This window comes from Setaria viridis, chromosome 7, assembly GCF_005286985.2.
Source record: "Setaria viridis chromosome 7, Setaria_viridis_v4.0, whole genome shotgun sequence".
Lineage (NCBI taxonomy): Eukaryota > Viridiplantae > Streptophyta > Magnoliopsida > Poales > Poaceae > Setaria > Setaria viridis.
Genome location: NC_048269.2, coordinates 14,486,087 through 14,503,281, shown reverse-complemented (window position 1 = coordinate 14,503,281; position 17,195 = coordinate 14,486,087). Strand labels below are relative to the sequence as shown.

The following is a 17,195-nucleotide window of genomic DNA, read 5'->3' as shown; positions in this document are numbered from 1 at the left end:
GTGGCAAAATCGAGGTCGAGGAGGGTGAGGGTGGGCGATGGCGAGCTCTAGGGTGGGGTTCGGTGGGTGGAGAGGTGAGGGCTTGTGGGCGGCGAGGTCAGCAGTGAGGTCCGATTGACGGAGGAGTCGCCATCCAGGGAAAGCCGGCGGTGGGCGTAACGCGGAAATGTCCCAAGCAGGCAGTCGGCCCTCCCCGCCACTTCTAGTTTACCAATCCAGAGTTGGATCAGTATATTTGCATGTTGAAGAGAGAAATTTAGATCCTAGCCTAATATTTTAGATATAGCAATCCATATAGGTCATCTGTTGGAGCAATTTTTTTGTTTTTTTAGTACTAGCAGTAATGCCCGTGCGTTGCTACGGGTCTGTACAAAAGTGCTTCAATTGCTACTAATGTGACGGGAACGGTAAGATCAGTAGCAACTTTTTTCAAAGTTGGGAATGACACATTTCTTGACCGATTTAAATTGTCCTACAATCAAAATATTTTCAGCATCTCCTGCAGAATTTCTCCAAAAATATTCTCTAGTCTTCAGGCTTCACTTATTGCAGTCTTCAAAGAAAGATGAAGGAATATGTTGTGGAGATACCATTGTGTACAGACACCCAAATTGTAAACATGTTTAAGCATTGCAGTCTTCAAAGAAAGATGAAGGAATATCTTGTGGAGATACCATTGTCTACAGACATCGAAATTGTAAACATGTTTAAGCAGACAAATTTTAACAGAGTACAACATGCCGAAAATAGCAACCAAATTGAGGTAATGGTTGTACCTTGGGGTGCTCGTACTTCTCTGTGATAGCTTTTAGGTCCGGCCAACGGATGTTGAACAGCAGTTCATGTATAACCACTTGTTCCTGCAGGCCGATTATGGATCTCAGCAAGCATGTTTATGCGAATGCATGCCACACGAGTAACAGCTCTCAAAACCAAATGGGGGAACCTAAAGTATTCTTTAAGTCCATAATTCCAGACATTGGGTTCTTCTCCTTGTCCATGCTTGGCTTGAACTGTCAACAAAAACAGAAGTTTAGTCAGTAAACTAACTCAAGTGTCATGTGACCAGCCTAGCACTATTCAGACAGGTGCTATAACAAACTAATTTGTGTATGTTTTAGGATTTGCACATGTTGTTAGCATTTGCTAATGTCTAACTACGAAATTTCAGTTTCCTATAGACAACAGAGCAATGATCACCGAGGGGGATTATGAGCAGCTCTCAACAGATACATGCACATTGCAGATGTAACATCGATTTTAAAAGTTTGTAATACCTCTTCTCGCTTTTTTCTTGTTGCGACATGCAAAGCCGTGTTCCCATTTTTATCTGTCAGCATTACAATTGCTGGATCAGCATCCACTAAGGCTCTAAGAACATCACAGCTTGTTTCCTTTACGGCCATATGAAGAGCAGTTTGACCTTTCTTGTCATTTCTTCTTGCTAGCTGAGGCTCTTTCTCAAGTAATGCTTTGACAATTCCAACATGTCCCTGTCGAGCAGCGAAATGTAAGGCATTTTTTCCATTGTCTCTGGCCATTTCACCAATCCAAAGTAATCTTGTTCCAACAACAGTTCAACAACTTTGATATGGCCCCTCATAGCTGCTGATATAAGCGGGGTAGTATTTCCAGGACCAAATGTCTTGGCAAGCATCCTGTCATGAAGTAACATTTCCTGCACAACAGCTGATAAGATATTATCCTAGGCGTTAGGATATTTTGCTCCCTGGTAAATGTTAATATAACAAACAGGAACAGACTGAAAACATTTTTGATTGAAGTTGGCAGTGCAGTACCTGGGGCAGGAAGTTAGTTACAGGAATTTCTTTGTTTCTGTCATCAGATGAAATGAGGTTCCATTGGAAAATTAAAGGTGACACTTAACACAGGATAGAAAGCCATTTGTTAAAAACATCAAGATAAAAGTTGGAAGTTAAAATAATAATCTCATAGAATTATTAACTCACAAATATTGCAGTGTCATCATTTCTCCACAATTTGCTGGAACTTGGCCTGTCAACTTGTTGAAGCTTATATCCCTGAAATTAGTACAGTTTATTGTAATTACATAATCAGGGATTTTTGAAGTCTTTAGAACATGAATGAATTCAGTATATAGAATAATCTGTTCTCTGCTAGTCATATAAAATAAAACAAAACATTTCTAAGCTCACTACCATCACTGTCACAGTTAGATTATATGAAAATAACTGTAGATTACATACCTTTGCAAAAGTCTCTTTTTCATACACCATCCAACGACAGTATCTCTTTTGCTTGCCTACCCTTTGTCAGCTTTATTGAATTCAGAAAATGAACATGTTAATTGGACAGGGAAAGTATATTCCTATGTTTTTCTGCATCTTTACATAGTTCGCACCAATTGTCTTTTTCCTGGACAGCAAGCAAATCCATAGCAATTTTAGTTTTTTTTGTCTCAGCTAGGAAATCCATAGGAATCCGAGTACAGCAATCATGGCTTACCTTTCAGAAAGTTTGTTGTTTTGTTGTAGCTTGCAGGAGAATCACCTATTTGTAACATAAATAATAAATATCAACTTTAGTTGGTCCACACATGCATAAAACCGTTATGAGTAATTTCTCATAGAACTTACAAAAAGCTTAGTACCTATTTGGTGAGGACCTCTGAATACACTATATTCTTCGTGTATCTATCTGTTGTGTCTTTTTGATTGACCTCTTTCTTATCTGACATGTCCCTTTTTGTCTTCCTTTTTTTCCTTTTCTCCTGCTTGTTGTCCTCATCTTCATCATCATTTTCAGCTGTTAGTATCTTTATGTTCTTGGCTGTTGTTGCTCTAGAAAGCGCGACATATAATTGACCGTGAGAGAAAACCGGTTCAGGCAGGTAGATGCCTACATTTGGTATTGTTTGTCCTTGTGCTTTGTTTATTGTCATTGCGAAACTTAGTCTTACAGGAAATTGTTTCCTCTTGAAACGGAATGGGAACATCTCATCATCAGAGGGGCACAGCGGGATTCGTGGCAAGAAAACTCGTGTCCCATAATGTTGTCCTAGTACAATCTCTGCATCGATTGCATTTTTCTGGAATCCTCGTACCACCAATCTTGTGCCATTGCATAGTCCATTAGCTGGGTCGATATTTCTGAGTAGTATTATTGGACAGTTAATCTTGAGCTTCAGCATATGTGGTGGTAGTCCATTTGGGATTAGTGTGTTTAGGAATTCCGGGGGATAGTAGTTATGTGGGTCATCTTCTACACTATCGAAGCTGTGATAGACCATCTCTTCTCCTTGGAATCGTTCAATCATTTTCAGATTTATGCGGTCTACACAGTCATTACGCGTGGATAAAATGGCTCTTGATGTGATGTAATTTGGATCCTCCAGGCAAGCGTTGTTCATTTGGTAGACGCTGTCGATGAGTTTATCAAGTCCGGAATCATCCATTGTGCGTGGAATACATATATTTTTGGGCAGACGTATCTCGCCTTTATCGTTTGTCTCCTCAGTGCCATTACCGATGCGCAATAGGTATTCTGCAAACCATGGGTCATTTTGAGCCCTCATGTTGCGCACAAGCTTCATGTGACGCATGCAATTCCAGAGTTCAGATCTGCGTAGTGAGGCATCTACTATTTGTGATCTTGTACCCTTTCGTACAACCGGCAGAACTTGTCTAAAATCTCCCCCAAATACCACTGTTTTGCCACCGAATGGAAGATTTGGTACATCCATTATGTCACGCATGCTTTTGTCCAGTGCCTCTATTGCCTGCCTCTTAGTCATCGATGCTTCATCCCAAATGATTAGCGATGCTGCCTGAAGTAGCTTGGCTGTCCCACTTTGTTTTGTGAATGAACAAATAGCCCCATCATCTATCCTTAGTGGTATTTTGAACCTTGAGTGCGCTGTCCTTCCTCCGGGCATTATGGAAGCAGCGACACCAGAGGTTGCTGTTGCTAAAGCTATTTTTCCTTGTCCACGGACTGTTGCAAGCAATGCCCTGTATAGAAAAGTTTTCCCCGTTCCTCCCGGTCCATCTACGAAGAATAGCCCTCCTTCATCTCTATCAATTGCTGTTAGAATTTCATTGTAGGCGGCCTTTTGCTCGTCATTTAGGTGTTTAGGCAATTCCATATCCTCAGGGTCCACCTCGATGTTGGCTTCCTCGGTGATCTCCCTAGGTGTATTGTCTTTTGTGTCATTTTGCTCGTCGATCTCTGGAAGAGGAAATGATCGTATGTCTTTTCCCATCGATTGCAACATTTCTCTAATATTGATTAGTACCATCTGTTCGACCGTTCTTGCATTTTTGCAGTTTCGTCGATAGTCTTCCGACATTGCCTCGATGTGATTGTTCCATAGTGCACGGATATCGTGGGGCTCACAAAACACAAGAATCATCACAAATAGCCTTCGCAGTGAGGATGGCATCCGAAATAACTCTGCTTCCGTCAGGCAATCATCTAACGTGTTGTCTGCCTCAATGAGGCCCCTTCTCTCTGCAGCTTCACGAAATGATGGCAATATTTTTGCATCAACTGTTCGTAGGTCTTCGTAGCAGGTTGCGCCTTTCACATGGTTCAGGAGAACTCGAAGATAGTATCTTTCTCCTTCGGCTGGATGTGCTGAGACGATTCTCCCAACCTGGTACAATGTTTTCCTTTTCCTCTGTTGCCAAAACTTCCCTTGGGTTTGCCAAGTATAATGTTCTGGAAAATCACGGTATAGAATGCCTCGTGCTTTTTCGTGTATTTTGTTTGCTTCGAAGTATGCCGTTAGCATTGACTTCTCAACACCTTCACGGTTGATAACTTCCGTTATTTCTTTTTTTCCATGGTATGAAACCATGTGCATGTTTGGAAGATGAAGCTGCAATTGCATGACTGGAGGATTTGTCTTGCTTAGTTCGAAGTCATATATCCTCCATAGTGCCTCTGGTGGTGTCACCCATCTCGCGTCTCTGTATTGTCTAATCTCATCGATGTCTTCTTTTTCGCTTGTCCCATTTACACATACAGATGCACGGTCATGCCCCTTGTAGATGTATTTGTATAGGTATTTGACAGCTTTTATGCTTGAGCATACCTCGACATTTATATGGCAATTGAACATTTGTAGGAGGTAAGGGTTGTATGGGACTACCCACCTGTTATCTAGTTTGTGCCCTCGGACTATTTCATTGTGGCCATCATCGCGTCGCCTGTATAATGGGTAAGAATCCTTGCCTTGAATGGTAGTAGCGTTAAATGGCCTTGGATAATAGTTCTTGCACGATTTTCGATTCTTCGTGCATGCACAGTTCTTATTCAATGTACCGCAAGGTCCATGCATCATATGTTTGATAACCATCTTGTACAACTCTGGGTACTTTTGTTTGTTTGGGAGCTCCGCCGAGATTAGTCTATCATATTGCTCTGGACAAGTAAGCTTATATTTTCCGGTCATTATAAGCAAGAAATGAGCGTGCGGTAGACCTCTCTTTTGGAACTCTACAACATAGGTATAGGCCTTCACCTTGCCTAGGATGTGCTCTTCTAACAACTCCTTTTTCATTTCTTCTAGTTTTGCTCTGAAAACACGAACAACAAGATCAGGGCGATCTTGTGGTGTTTGACCAAACTCAAGTTCATTTGTGATCTCTTCCCAGTTGGGATTGCATGTCATTGTGAGGAATATGTCCGGTTTCCCATATTTTCTAACTAAAGCCATGGCGTCTAGGTACCGACGCATTTTGTCTCGAGGACCCCCAATAAATGATGATGAAAGCACTGTCCGTTTGCCGACCGCATCTCCCCTGTCTTGTCCCGCATGAATGCTATCTAGAAGGCCTTGGTATAGATCTGCCCTTATTTCTTTCTGATGATTCCATATAAAGTCCAGTCGTGAGCTCTCAATCTTGATGTATGTATCCACGGCGAATTGTTGGAAAAGTCGTCCGCCGTATAGTATTGGGTTAAATATGTTTGGTCGCACATGAAATTTATAGCAGTAGTATTCTCTCATGGTTACCCACATTCTACCACTTGAATCTGCATTGGTCATATAGAATTGATTGTTAGTTGCATAGTCAATTATTTCATTATTATATGTAACTATGAAGACTAATATTTGAAATAGTTACCTGGATCATTGTTTTTGTTATTTTGATTAGCACGAGCTTTCATCACATCTTCCGCAGTAATTCCAACCTTTGGGATATCGGCATGCCATCCCAATTCACCTCTTGGAAAGAACAGAGGATAAGACAATGGATCGTAGCATCCAGCGTATGATCGGATTCCTTGTATTTCGTTGTTGTTCCCATGTAGTATTACATTTCTGTCAAAAGTATTCCTCCGTTCATTTCCTTCAACCCAAACTGTAGCTACCTCCGATGTGATTGGTGCGTTGTATGTCCTCTGGTCCAATCTTTGGTCAAGGTTCAACATCACTCGGTAATCCTCAAGGTTTTCTTCCTGTCCCAAACTCCTAAATTGTTCAGAGTATGGATTGTTGCGTAGAATATTGGTTATAATGAGTAATACATGTTTGTCTTGCTCATACATTTCCTTGCGGCAATAGCGGTAACGATGCTCTAGGGTTGTATCATCATCATAGAAGTAGAGTTCTAGATGCTTAGGATCTGAACCATCTTTTCCAAATGAGCGTATGTTGTGATAGATCTGACCATGTGCTCGGAAGGTGTAAATACCGCTGTTTTTCATTGTTGTTGTATCTCTATCGAGGCGACAATATAGAGAAGTAAATGAGAAGTGGCCATTGAAAAACCTTATATTCTTTCGAAAATGTATTGCATCAGAGTCATTGCTTGTCCATAGTCTCATGAGCTGATGTGGTGTCTCAAGATTTGCAAGTTTTATCTGTCCTTTTCGACAGCATAGGCCTTCAGGTTCGTGGTGAAATTTCTTTGCATCACAATATTTGCAATTTTCAACAGGTTTGAGCTTGTGTGTGTTGTCTGGTATGTTACTATAGACGAGATCATATGGATCATTGATGTTTGAATGCTCTGGAATGGTTGACTCATTTTCATTTATTTGTTCCTCCGTATCTTCCCATTCTGCTATGATTCGTAGGATTAAAGAAATTAGAGAAGTACTCACATTGTGATGTGAAAATATTTTAATGTGTTTATCATACCTTGACCAGAAATTATGTTATCCTCCTCATCGGTATCTTCTTCATATACAACTCCATCGTCATCTGCATAGAAATATGTGAATTATATGTTGTTTTCTATTGCATGAGAATATAAATTTAGTATATATCCTTACCATATGGTTCATCATCAATGATTGATTCATTTGGTTCTTCTCCATCCTTGGTGGCTGGACACATTGGATAGGGGATATCTGTGCATGAAAGATTGTTATCATTGTAAAAATTGATGCATGTATAATTTGATTGCGAGAGTCATATATGCAATTAGCAGTATTACCTTTCTTCATGTTTGTTGGTTGTTTTATTGATTCTAGATCATCTATGACTTTGGTGTTCGTAGAACAGTCTTCATCTGATGTGGCTGGTGTTTTTTCCATTGATTTATCTGTCAACTTTTCATCATGATAGGCTAGCAATGCTTCTCTTTCTCCTGGTGTTACGTGTTTCCTTTGTCTTATGCTTGTGGCAAATTGAGTAACATTTTTTGAATTATCTGTTGCAATATTTGCAGGGTTCTCCATTGCAATTGAATTCTTGCTTAGAGTGTCACGTCATCGTGCACGGTTAGCGTAATCTTGTTGTAACTTTGCTTTCTTTTCGTTTGGTTGCATGTTTGCATATCTTTCCCTGTCATGCATGCATTTTCTCTGTATTTTTTGCTGCTTTTCTTGATCAGTCATCTGTGAGCATTTTTCTCTTTTTTGTTGATGATAGGCTTCACGACGTTTTTTCAGTTTTTCCTGCTTTTCTTCATAACTCATCCGTGCATACCTTTCTCTATCTCTTTTTCTTCTCTGCTCTTTGGGATCCAAGAGTTGCGTTGGTGATTCAAATGGTTTGTCTGCAAAGAGTTATACATTATATTATGAAGTTATATGAGACAGTAAAATATTAATTCTGTGTTTAATGGCTTCACGAGGCTTAGGATATCTAGGTTAGTCATATAATACCACTATTGAGCACCACTCTTAGTGATAAATATTGAAAAACACATCCTACAGAAGTACTTGTAATATCTACAGTATGAATCTACTTCGCTGTTTCAAATCAGTCGGCAGAGTATGCTTGATATTACTTTTTTTACATGGTCATATTAAATATCTAATCATGAGTTTGGAAGTTCATTATGGATAGGTTTTTACTGTAGTAGCCTATATTGTAAGAATAAAAGAGGGAGCAACAAAGAGATGAATGGATGATAGATGACAACAAATAAAAATTGGCATGAAGGCAATGTACGATCTAATGCTATCCCCAAAAGAATTCATGGATAATAAGCAACCTCGCTTGTCAGATATTCACATACTAACTTACATCTCCATCCTAAGTTCCTGTTTGTTTTAGCTTGGAGTTGTGGATTGTACCTTTCATAATCTCAAGCTGAAACAAACAAGGAGCTTTCTCATCCTAGATTGCAACAGTCCACAGGACAGATTGTTACAATCCAACAATCTGCTCCCCCTAGCTTGCAGATTTTTATGTTTTCTCAATCTACAAGCTAAAGCACCGGACCTAACTTGCGTATTTTAAATCAACAGCAAGCAAGGCTTGATATTGTCTTTGAATCAGATCAAGAACATAAAATTTATGTCTTCCAAACAAGCTTGTGAATGCAAACTTTGCCAAAAACAGACAAAACATATCGATCTGGTTATACTAAAGTGAGATTTAAGAGCTATCCATACTGCCTGAGAGCTGGATTGGGCTCGCTAAAGAAATACTATAGTGAGGCCAGAAATTTTTTTTTCTTCAAAAGTTAGTGATGATGATGTAATGAGGTGTTTCCATAGCAAGTCTCAATGAAAAGTGTACAAAGCAAATGTACTCATCCATCTGACCATCTCAATCACTGATCTCTGTGTATCATGTGTTGCTACACAAATCTAGGGATTGGTTACTGTAATTTCTAGCTGATTCCGTAGCTATGACACCCCTCATTCAAGATTGCATCTGTAACAAATTCTTAACAATGAAGCCAGGCTAGCTAAATCATTTTCATCGGACAGGAGTACATACATCAGAAGGTTACTTTGAGTTTCCAAATATGGCCTACTTCATTTTTTTTACATTTCCTTACATGATCCTTGTAACACACTAAAAAAAAAAATCAAAGGCCCAGCCAGCCCAACCTTTTCCCTGGCCCGTTGCCCCCCTCCCATCTTATCCAGACCGGTCCTCTCTTCCTTCTCACGTTTCTTCCTCCTTCCCTGCTCTCCCATGGCTTCCCCTCCCTAAATCCCCTCTCTACAGCAGCAAACCCTTGGGGGGAACTAGCAAAACGGATCGAGGACAACAAGAGGAGCAAGAAAGGTGCATCTTCCATGTAGATCGGTCCTTTCCCCATATCTTCCCGCTGCCCTAGGGTTTGGGGAACGACCAAGGTGAGGTGAATCCACTTTAGATCTGCTAATTGATGTTTTTAGGAGGTTCTTGGTCCTGAGGATTAGTGGATTTGTTGGGGAAAACACGGTTTGAAGGTCGATTTAAGGTGTGCTGTCCTGTAGCTCGGGCAGTGCTGCTGTCCTTGTAGTTTTGGTGACCTAAACGATTTCTCCTCCAAAAGTGGATCATACAAAAGTTGTAGAGAATTATGAGATGTAACTGCTGTCCAAGTTTCATATTTTTTGGTGGAGTATACCTTCAGTTATTGAATATTGTTTGGACGCTGTTTCTGAATGTCCAGATTTTTGACAGCAGATGTTCAGAGATGTATTAGATGATCTTAAGGATGGAATTCGTGGAAACCCATAATAACAAAGTTTTAGGTTTCTCAGAGATATATGTCCTGACAAAAGTTTAGAATTTTTGGACAAGGGGTTTGGGAGATATGAATTTTTGTATGCTGCTGCCCGAAATTTCAGACAGATTCTGTACTTCACATTCAACTGCAGTTTTACCCCTCTTTGTATTATGCTAAAAATAAAGGATCTGAACAAAGTTGTAAGATTTATCCCTTAGTTTTCTAAGATGTATTTGCTTGCTGTCATATCTTTTGTAATTTTAAAGATACAAAAAGGTGAAGCAGCACTGCTGCGGTTAACCTAGGTGATGTTTACCATCGTCGCTTGTTTGACGGGTTGGGCTATATGGGTGCTTTACTTGCTGTGTGCACATGGTTGTTTGAGGATATGTTCTGATCTTATTGTGTCAAAACAGGTGGTAACGCTCCGGATCACGCTTAGAGCGGCTATCTCCTTCATTGGGAGGCAAGTAACGTAGCGGTGGTTGCTACAAGCTTTAATTTGCTATTTTTTCTACCTCCACTTTAAATTTCAGAATGATAACTTATCCAATATCATCCATTCAATTACAAGTTTATGCACATCTTACTGTTGTTATTACATATGCCTTATTCTTTACTTTATGACTTAGTAATGGCTCTTGTTAGCATAATTATGATGAGGATTATGTTGTCAAATGAGGAGAGACTTATCTGGTATATGCGGTGTATACTCTCTTTGTGCGATCTGTCTTGGCATTGCATTTCATTGCATCACAATGCATGGCATATGGAGTTAATTCGCCGCTTGATAGCCGCGACCGTACCGGTACAGCATCGTTTATTGGGCATAACGGTGCAGCTTCATACTTTGTTGAGTATGAAGGCAGGAGACATGGCATTTGCATTGCATTTGCATTTAGGGTGCTATCGGTTTTCTATGGTATTTATTTGGCAGTGGTGGTGAGAAGTGAATTTTCTCCAAGGTTTGGTGACGAATTGGTTTTATTTATGTATGAGGGTGTTGGAGTTATTATTATTAGTGGTGATTCCGTTGGAGCCTTTTGATGTGATTCTTGGCATGGACTGGCTCTCCCAGTATAAGGCCGTTATCTCTTGTTTCTGGAAAACAATCACTTTGCAAGCACCATCAGGACGAGAGATGATCTTTCAAGGGAGTGGTTTGAAGTACTCTATCTCCTTGTTGTGTCAGTTATTTCCTAATCGATGGACACAAAAAACTGGTATTCTTTTTGTGATGAGTGGTGATCAGGAGGTTCCCTTGCGAGTGGATGATATTCTAGTGGTTTGTCGCTATCCAGATGTTTTCCCAGATGAGCTCCCAGGTTTGCCTCCTGAAAGAGAGGCTATTTTCCACATAAAGTTGGTTCCTGGAACGCAACCTATATATAAGACACCATACAAGATGGCTCCTGTGGAGCAGGTGGAGTTAAAGAAGCAATTGGATGAACTTCTTGCTAAAGGGTTTATCCGACCAAGCACGTCACCTTGGGCTGCCCCAGTCTTGTTCGTAGAAAAGAAGGATGGCACTAAAAGACTTTGTGTTGATTATCGAGCACTTAATCAAGTAACAATCAAGAACAAGTACCCTTTGCCTCGTATTGATGCTCTCTTTGATCAATTGAGAGGTGCCAAGGTATTTTCTAAGATTGACTTGCAATCTGGTTACCATCAACTACGTATCAAGGAAGAGGATATTGAGAAGACGGCTTTTAATACCAGGTATGGGCATTATGAGTATGTGGTTATGTCTTTTGGACTAACAAATGCCCCTGCTGTTTTTATGGAGGACATGAACAGGATGTTGCATGAGTACTTGGATGTTTTTGTTGTGGTATTCATCGATGATATCTTAGTTTACTCCAAGTCAGAGGAGGAGCATAAGGTTCATCTCAGTCTTGTCTTGGATGCACTCCGGAAGAACAAGTTCTATGCAAAGTTGAAGAAATGTGCATTTTGGCTTTCTGAAGTGAGCTTCCTTGGTCATGTCATTAATCAACATGGCATTAAGGTGGATACTAAAAACGTTGCCTCAGTGGTGGAATGGCAAAGACCGACCAATGTAACAGAAGTTCGGAGCTTTCTTGGGCTTGCAGGTTATTATCGGCGTTTCGTGCAGGGTTTCTCAATTGTTGCTAAGCCAATGACTAATCTCACTAAGAAGGGTGTTCCATTCATATGGACTAAAGAGTGTGAGGCCAGTTTCCAAACTCTAAAGAATAAGTTAGTGAATGCTCCTATATTGACATTACCTGAGAGCGGCAAACGCTTCACTTTGTATACAGATGCTTCTCGAATCGGGCTTGGTTGTGTGCTTATGCAAGAAGGTAAAGTGATTGCTTATGCATCAAGGCAATTGAAGAAGCATGAGCAAAATTACCCCACACATGATTTAGAGTTGGCTGCAGTTATTTTTGCTCTAAAGATTTGGAGGCATTATCTTTATGGAGAGTCATGTGATATATTTACAGATCACCAAAGTCTCAAATATATTTTCACACAAAAAGAACTCAACTTGAGGCAACGGAGATGGTTAGAATTGATTAAGGACTATGATCTCACTATCCAGTACCATCCAGGAAAGGCAAATGTGGTGGCAGATGCTCTTAGTAGGACAGGTGTTCCTAAGACAGTGATGTCCTTGATTGTTGATATGGATCGCATGGGGGTTTCGTTTTGTTATGCGGGCGTTGCACATCAAGAGACTCAAATGCTTATTCAGTCTCCCATAGTTGATCAGGTGCGTGAGGCTCAACAACATGATCGTTTGCTTCAAGAGGTTCGAAAGAGAATTTTAGGGGGTAGACCACGGGAGTTCACCATAGATGAACATGGTGCTATTCGCTTTAGAGGGCGTCTTTGTGTGCCACAAAATTCTGATGTGAAGATGGATATACTTAGGGAGGCACATCGAACACCTTACACAATTCACCCTGGTGAGACCAAGATGTATCGGGATTTAAAGAAAAATTTTTGGTGGAAAAGGATGAAAGTTGATGTTGCCAAATATGTAGCATCTTGTGGAATTTGTCAGCAAGTTAAGGCAGAACATAAAAAGCCTGCGGGTTTATTACGGCCTTTGGAGATCCCTGAGTGGAAATGGGAACATATCACCATGGACTTCGTGGTCGGGTTACCTCGCTCACCTCGAGGGAGAGATGCCATATGGGTTATTGTGGATAGACTCACTAAGTCTGCACATTTCATTCCGATGAAGTCAACTAGTTCAGCACCAGATTTGGTTCCCTTATACATGAGAGAAGTGCTAAGGATTCATGGTGTGCCAAAGTCCATTGTTTCTGATCGAGATCCCAAGTTTGTGTCTAACTTTTGGCGAAGCTTGCATAGTGCATTGGGCACAAATTTGACTCTTAGCACTGCTTTCCACCCTCAGACTGATGGTCAGTCGGAGAGGACTATTCAGACCTTAGAGGACATGCTTCGTGCTTGTGTTCTTTCATGGAAAGGTAGTTGGGAGGATCATCTATCTTTGGCAGAGTTCGCTTATAATAACAGCTATCAAGCTAGTATCAAGATGGCTCCATTTGAGGCTTTGTATGGTAGGAAGTGTATTTCTCCCATATGCTGGGAAACTTTGGGTGAGAGATCTTTGATTGGTCCAGATTGGGTCCGAGAGACATCTGAAAAGGTGCGGGAGATACGACAGAATCTGTTGGCTGCTCAGAGCCGGCAGAAGAGTTATGCTGATGTGAGGAGGCGAGATCTAGAGTTTGCAGTGGGTGACCATGTTCTTCTTAGGGTATCGCCAACCAAAGGTGTTGTGAGGTTTGGCACCACAGGAAAGCTTAGCCCAAGGTACATTGGTCCGTTTGTGATCACAGCCCGTGTTGGCAGTTTGGCATATCGCTTGCAGCTTCCAGAATCATTGAAGCAAGTGCACAATGTTTTCCATGTATCTATGTTAAGAAAATATTTGAGGGATCCTGAGCACAAGATTGATTTGGAGCCACTTATTGTGGAGCCAAATCTAATTGTGGAATGTCACCCAGAACGTATCTTAGACTCATCCGAGCGAGTCATGAGAAAGAGGACCATCAAATATGTCAAGGTTCTATGGAGTAATCAGTCGGAGCGTGAAGCGACTTGGGAGCTCGAGGACCAAATGCGCAAGAAGTACCCACAACTCTTTGAGAGCGGTAAGTTTTAATTTATCAAGTTGGTATACCTTTGAGTAGTTAAATTCGGGGACGAATTCTTTAAAGGAGGGGAGAATGTAACACACTAAAAAAAAAATCAAAGGCCCAGCCAGCCCAACCTTTTCCCTGGCCCGTTGCCCCCCTCCCATCTTATCCAGACCGGTCCTCTCTTCCTTCTCACGTTTCTTCCTCCTTCCCTGCTCTCCCATGGCTTCCCCTCCCTAAATCCCCTCTCTACAGCAGCAAACCCTTGGGGGGAACTAGCAAAACGGATCGAGGACAACAAGAGGAGCAAGAAAGGTGCATCTTCCATGTAGATCGGTCCTTTCCCCATATCTTCCCGCTGCCCTAGGGTTTGGGGAACGACCAAGGTGAGGTGAATCCACTTTAGATCTGCTAATTGATGTTTTTAGGAGGTTCTTGGTCCTGAGGATTAGTGGATTTGTTGGGGAAAACACGGTTTGAAGGTCGATTTAAGGTGTGCTGTCCTGTAGCTCGGGCAGTGCTGCTGTCCTTGTAGTTTTGGTGACCTAAACGATTTCTCCTCCAAAAGTGGATCATACAAAAGTTGTAGAGAATTATGAGATGTAACTGCTGTCCAAGTTTCATATTTTTTGGTGGAGTATACCTTCAGTTATTGAATATTGTTTGGACGCTGTTTCTGAATGTCCAGATTTTTGACAGCAGATGTTCAGAGATGTATTAGATGATCTTAAGGATGGAATTCGTGGAAACCCATAATAACAAAGTTTTAGGTTTCTCAGAGATATATGTCCTGACAAAAGTTTAGAATTTTTGGACAAGGGGTTTGGGAGATATGAATTTTTGTATGCTGCTGCCCGAAATTTCAGACAGATTCTGTACTTCACATTCAACTGCAGTTTTACCCCTCTTTGTATTATGCTAAAAATAAAGGATCTGAACAAAGTTGTAAGATTTATCCCTTAGTTTTCTAAGATGTATTTGCTTGCTGTCATATCTTTTGTAATTTTAAAGATACAAAAAGGTGAAGCAGCACTGCTGCGGTTAACCTAGGTGATGTTTACCATCGTCGCTTGTTTGACGGGTTGGGCTATATGGGTGCTTTACTTGCTGTGTGCACATGGTTGTTTGAGGATATGTTCTGATCTTATTGTGTCAAAACAGGTGGTAACGCTCCGGATCACGCTTAGAGCGGCTATCTCCTTCATTGGGAGGCAAGTAACGTAGCGGTGGTTGCTACAAGCTTTAATTTGCTATTTTTTCTACCTCCACTTTAAATTTCAGAATGATAACTTATCCAATATCATCCATTCAATTACAAGTTTATGCACATCTTACTGTTGTTATTACATATGCCTTATTCTTTACTTTATGACTTAGTAATGGCTCTTGTTAGCATAATTATGATGAGGATTATGTTGTCAAATGAGGAGAGACTTATCTGGTATATGCGGTGTATACTCTCTTTGTGCGATCTGTCTTGGCATTGCATTTCATTGCATCACAATGCATGGCATATGGAGTTAATTCGCCGCTTGATAGCCGCGACCGTACCGGTACAGCATCGTTTATTGGGCATAACGGTGCAGCTTCATACTTTGTTGAGTATGAAGGCAGGAGACATGGCATTTGCATTGCATTTGCATTTAGGGTGCTATCGGTTTTCTATGGTATTTATTTGGCAGTGGTGGTGAGAAGTGAATTTTCTCCAAGGTTTGGTGACGAATTGGTTTTATTTATGTATGAGGGTGTTGGAGTTATTATTATTATTATTATTCATTGAGGAGATACACTTACTGATAATAGTTAAACCATGGTCTAATGAACTTGTAGTTTAAATAGCTTGTTAAAGCTAGTTACTTGCTGAGATTTTATATCTCACCCCTATTTTTTTTGTTACCCTCTCAGGTACTTGATGGATGGATGCTTTGCTTGGGGGTTGGGAAGTAGCAGCACGTCACACACTTCTCTTTAATCAAAATCCTCTAGTGTGATACTGTAATATTTAAGTCCTTCTCTATGAGAGTCTATTTGTTGCTTAATGATGGTTAAGCTTTGTTAAACCTTGCCTTAATCGTTTGAATTTCATGTTAGGATCTTTTATTTATGTTAGTGTGCTTTATCCATTTTCATATCTTATTGTTTCTTGCTTCCGCGGTGTTCCTGATTTAGGGAAGATGCTGTCAAAATCTGTCCCTTTTGTCCGGTGTGGCTTAGTAGCATCCTAAGGTGGCGTTTGTTTTTCTTGGGGTGTTACAGTTGGTAATCAGAGCTTAGGTTAATTTAATCCTAGGAAAAAATAAAGTCTAATTTGACACACTTGCACTTGTAGGTTGGGTACGGGTACATTGGTGTGTATGGATTATTTTGTCTTTATGCATACTTTAAATTGTTGGAGCTTGATATTTGTGTTGGTTGTGTCTTGTGGTGGCTGCAGTTATGCCGCCTAAGAAGCAAGGTCGGGCACGACCAGCGAGCGGTGCCCAAGCTGATGGCACTAGTCAAGCAGAATTACTTGCCGCAATGCGTGAGATGCAAAATGAGATGAGGACTTTGAGGCAGGCTGCTCGTGCGGGTGCAGCACAACCTAATCCTACTACCTCTACTCAGGAAGTTGCTGCCCCAGTTGGCCCTGAGAGTGGTGTCTCGCTGAGAGAGTGGGTTGGCATGAAGCTCGATAGTTTTGATGGCAGTGGTACTCCTATTCAGGCTGCTGATTGGTTGTCATATGTGGAGGATAAGATGGAAGCTTTTGAGGTGTCAGCTCATGATCGTGTTCGTTATGGGGCACAATTACTAAAGGGTGAGGCACAGATTTGGTGGAAGGGTGTGCAGTCAGCTCGCACGGCTGCGCATGGTTCTTTAACTTGGCCTGAGTTTGTTAGGCAGTTTGAGAGGAGGTTTTACCCAGTGACCTTCCTGGACAAGATGAAAATTGAGCTAAATAACTATGTGCAGGAAAGGAAGACAGTGGCTGAGTATGAGGTGGGGTTCAACCAGATTGTTCGCTTTGTTCCACATGTGGCCCATGATGATGCAGAGAAAGCAAGGCAATTTCGTCAAGGCCTTAAGCCTTCAATTCGCCATGTGTTGGGTGCCTTTGAAGTCACAGACTTTCGCTCCATGGTAGAGAAAGCCTTGGGAGTTGAGATGCAGCTTCAGG

General features: G+C 41.0%; 1 protein-coding gene across 1 annotated transcript; it reads right to left on the bottom strand.

The window, feature by feature from the left end:
• Positions 1–623: 623 nt before the first annotated feature.
• On the bottom strand, positions 624–9,372 carry LOC140223446 (uncharacterized). Its single transcript, XM_072295287.1, has 9 exons — positions 9,324–9,372; positions 7,925–7,994; positions 6,114–7,132; positions 2,702–6,021; positions 1,971–2,042; positions 1,547–1,678; positions 1,278–1,493; positions 777–860; positions 624–680 (listed from the first exon to the last, which is right to left on the bottom strand). The coding sequence occupies exons 1-9, from the start codon at positions 9,370–9,372 to the stop codon at positions 624–626; spliced, it is 5,019 nt and encodes a 1,672-aa protein (XP_072151388.1).
• Between the last annotated feature and the right edge of the window lie 7,823 nt (positions 9,373–17,195).

Excerpts from the sequence above, each read along its gene's own strand:
- LOC140223446 (XM_072295287.1), bottom strand. The coding sequence starts at position 9,372 with ATGGGAGAGCAGGGAAGGAGGAAGAAACGTGAGAAGGAAGAGAGGACC. Across the intron at positions 7,995-9,323 it reads TGAGAAGGAAGAGAGGACCG|ACAAACCATTTGAATCACCA; the intron begins GTCTGGATAAGA and ends AACTCTTTGCAG. Across the intron at positions 681-776 it reads AGAAGTACGAGCACCCCAAG|ACAATGGTATCTCCACAAGA; the intron begins GTACAACCATTA and ends CGATGTCTGTAG.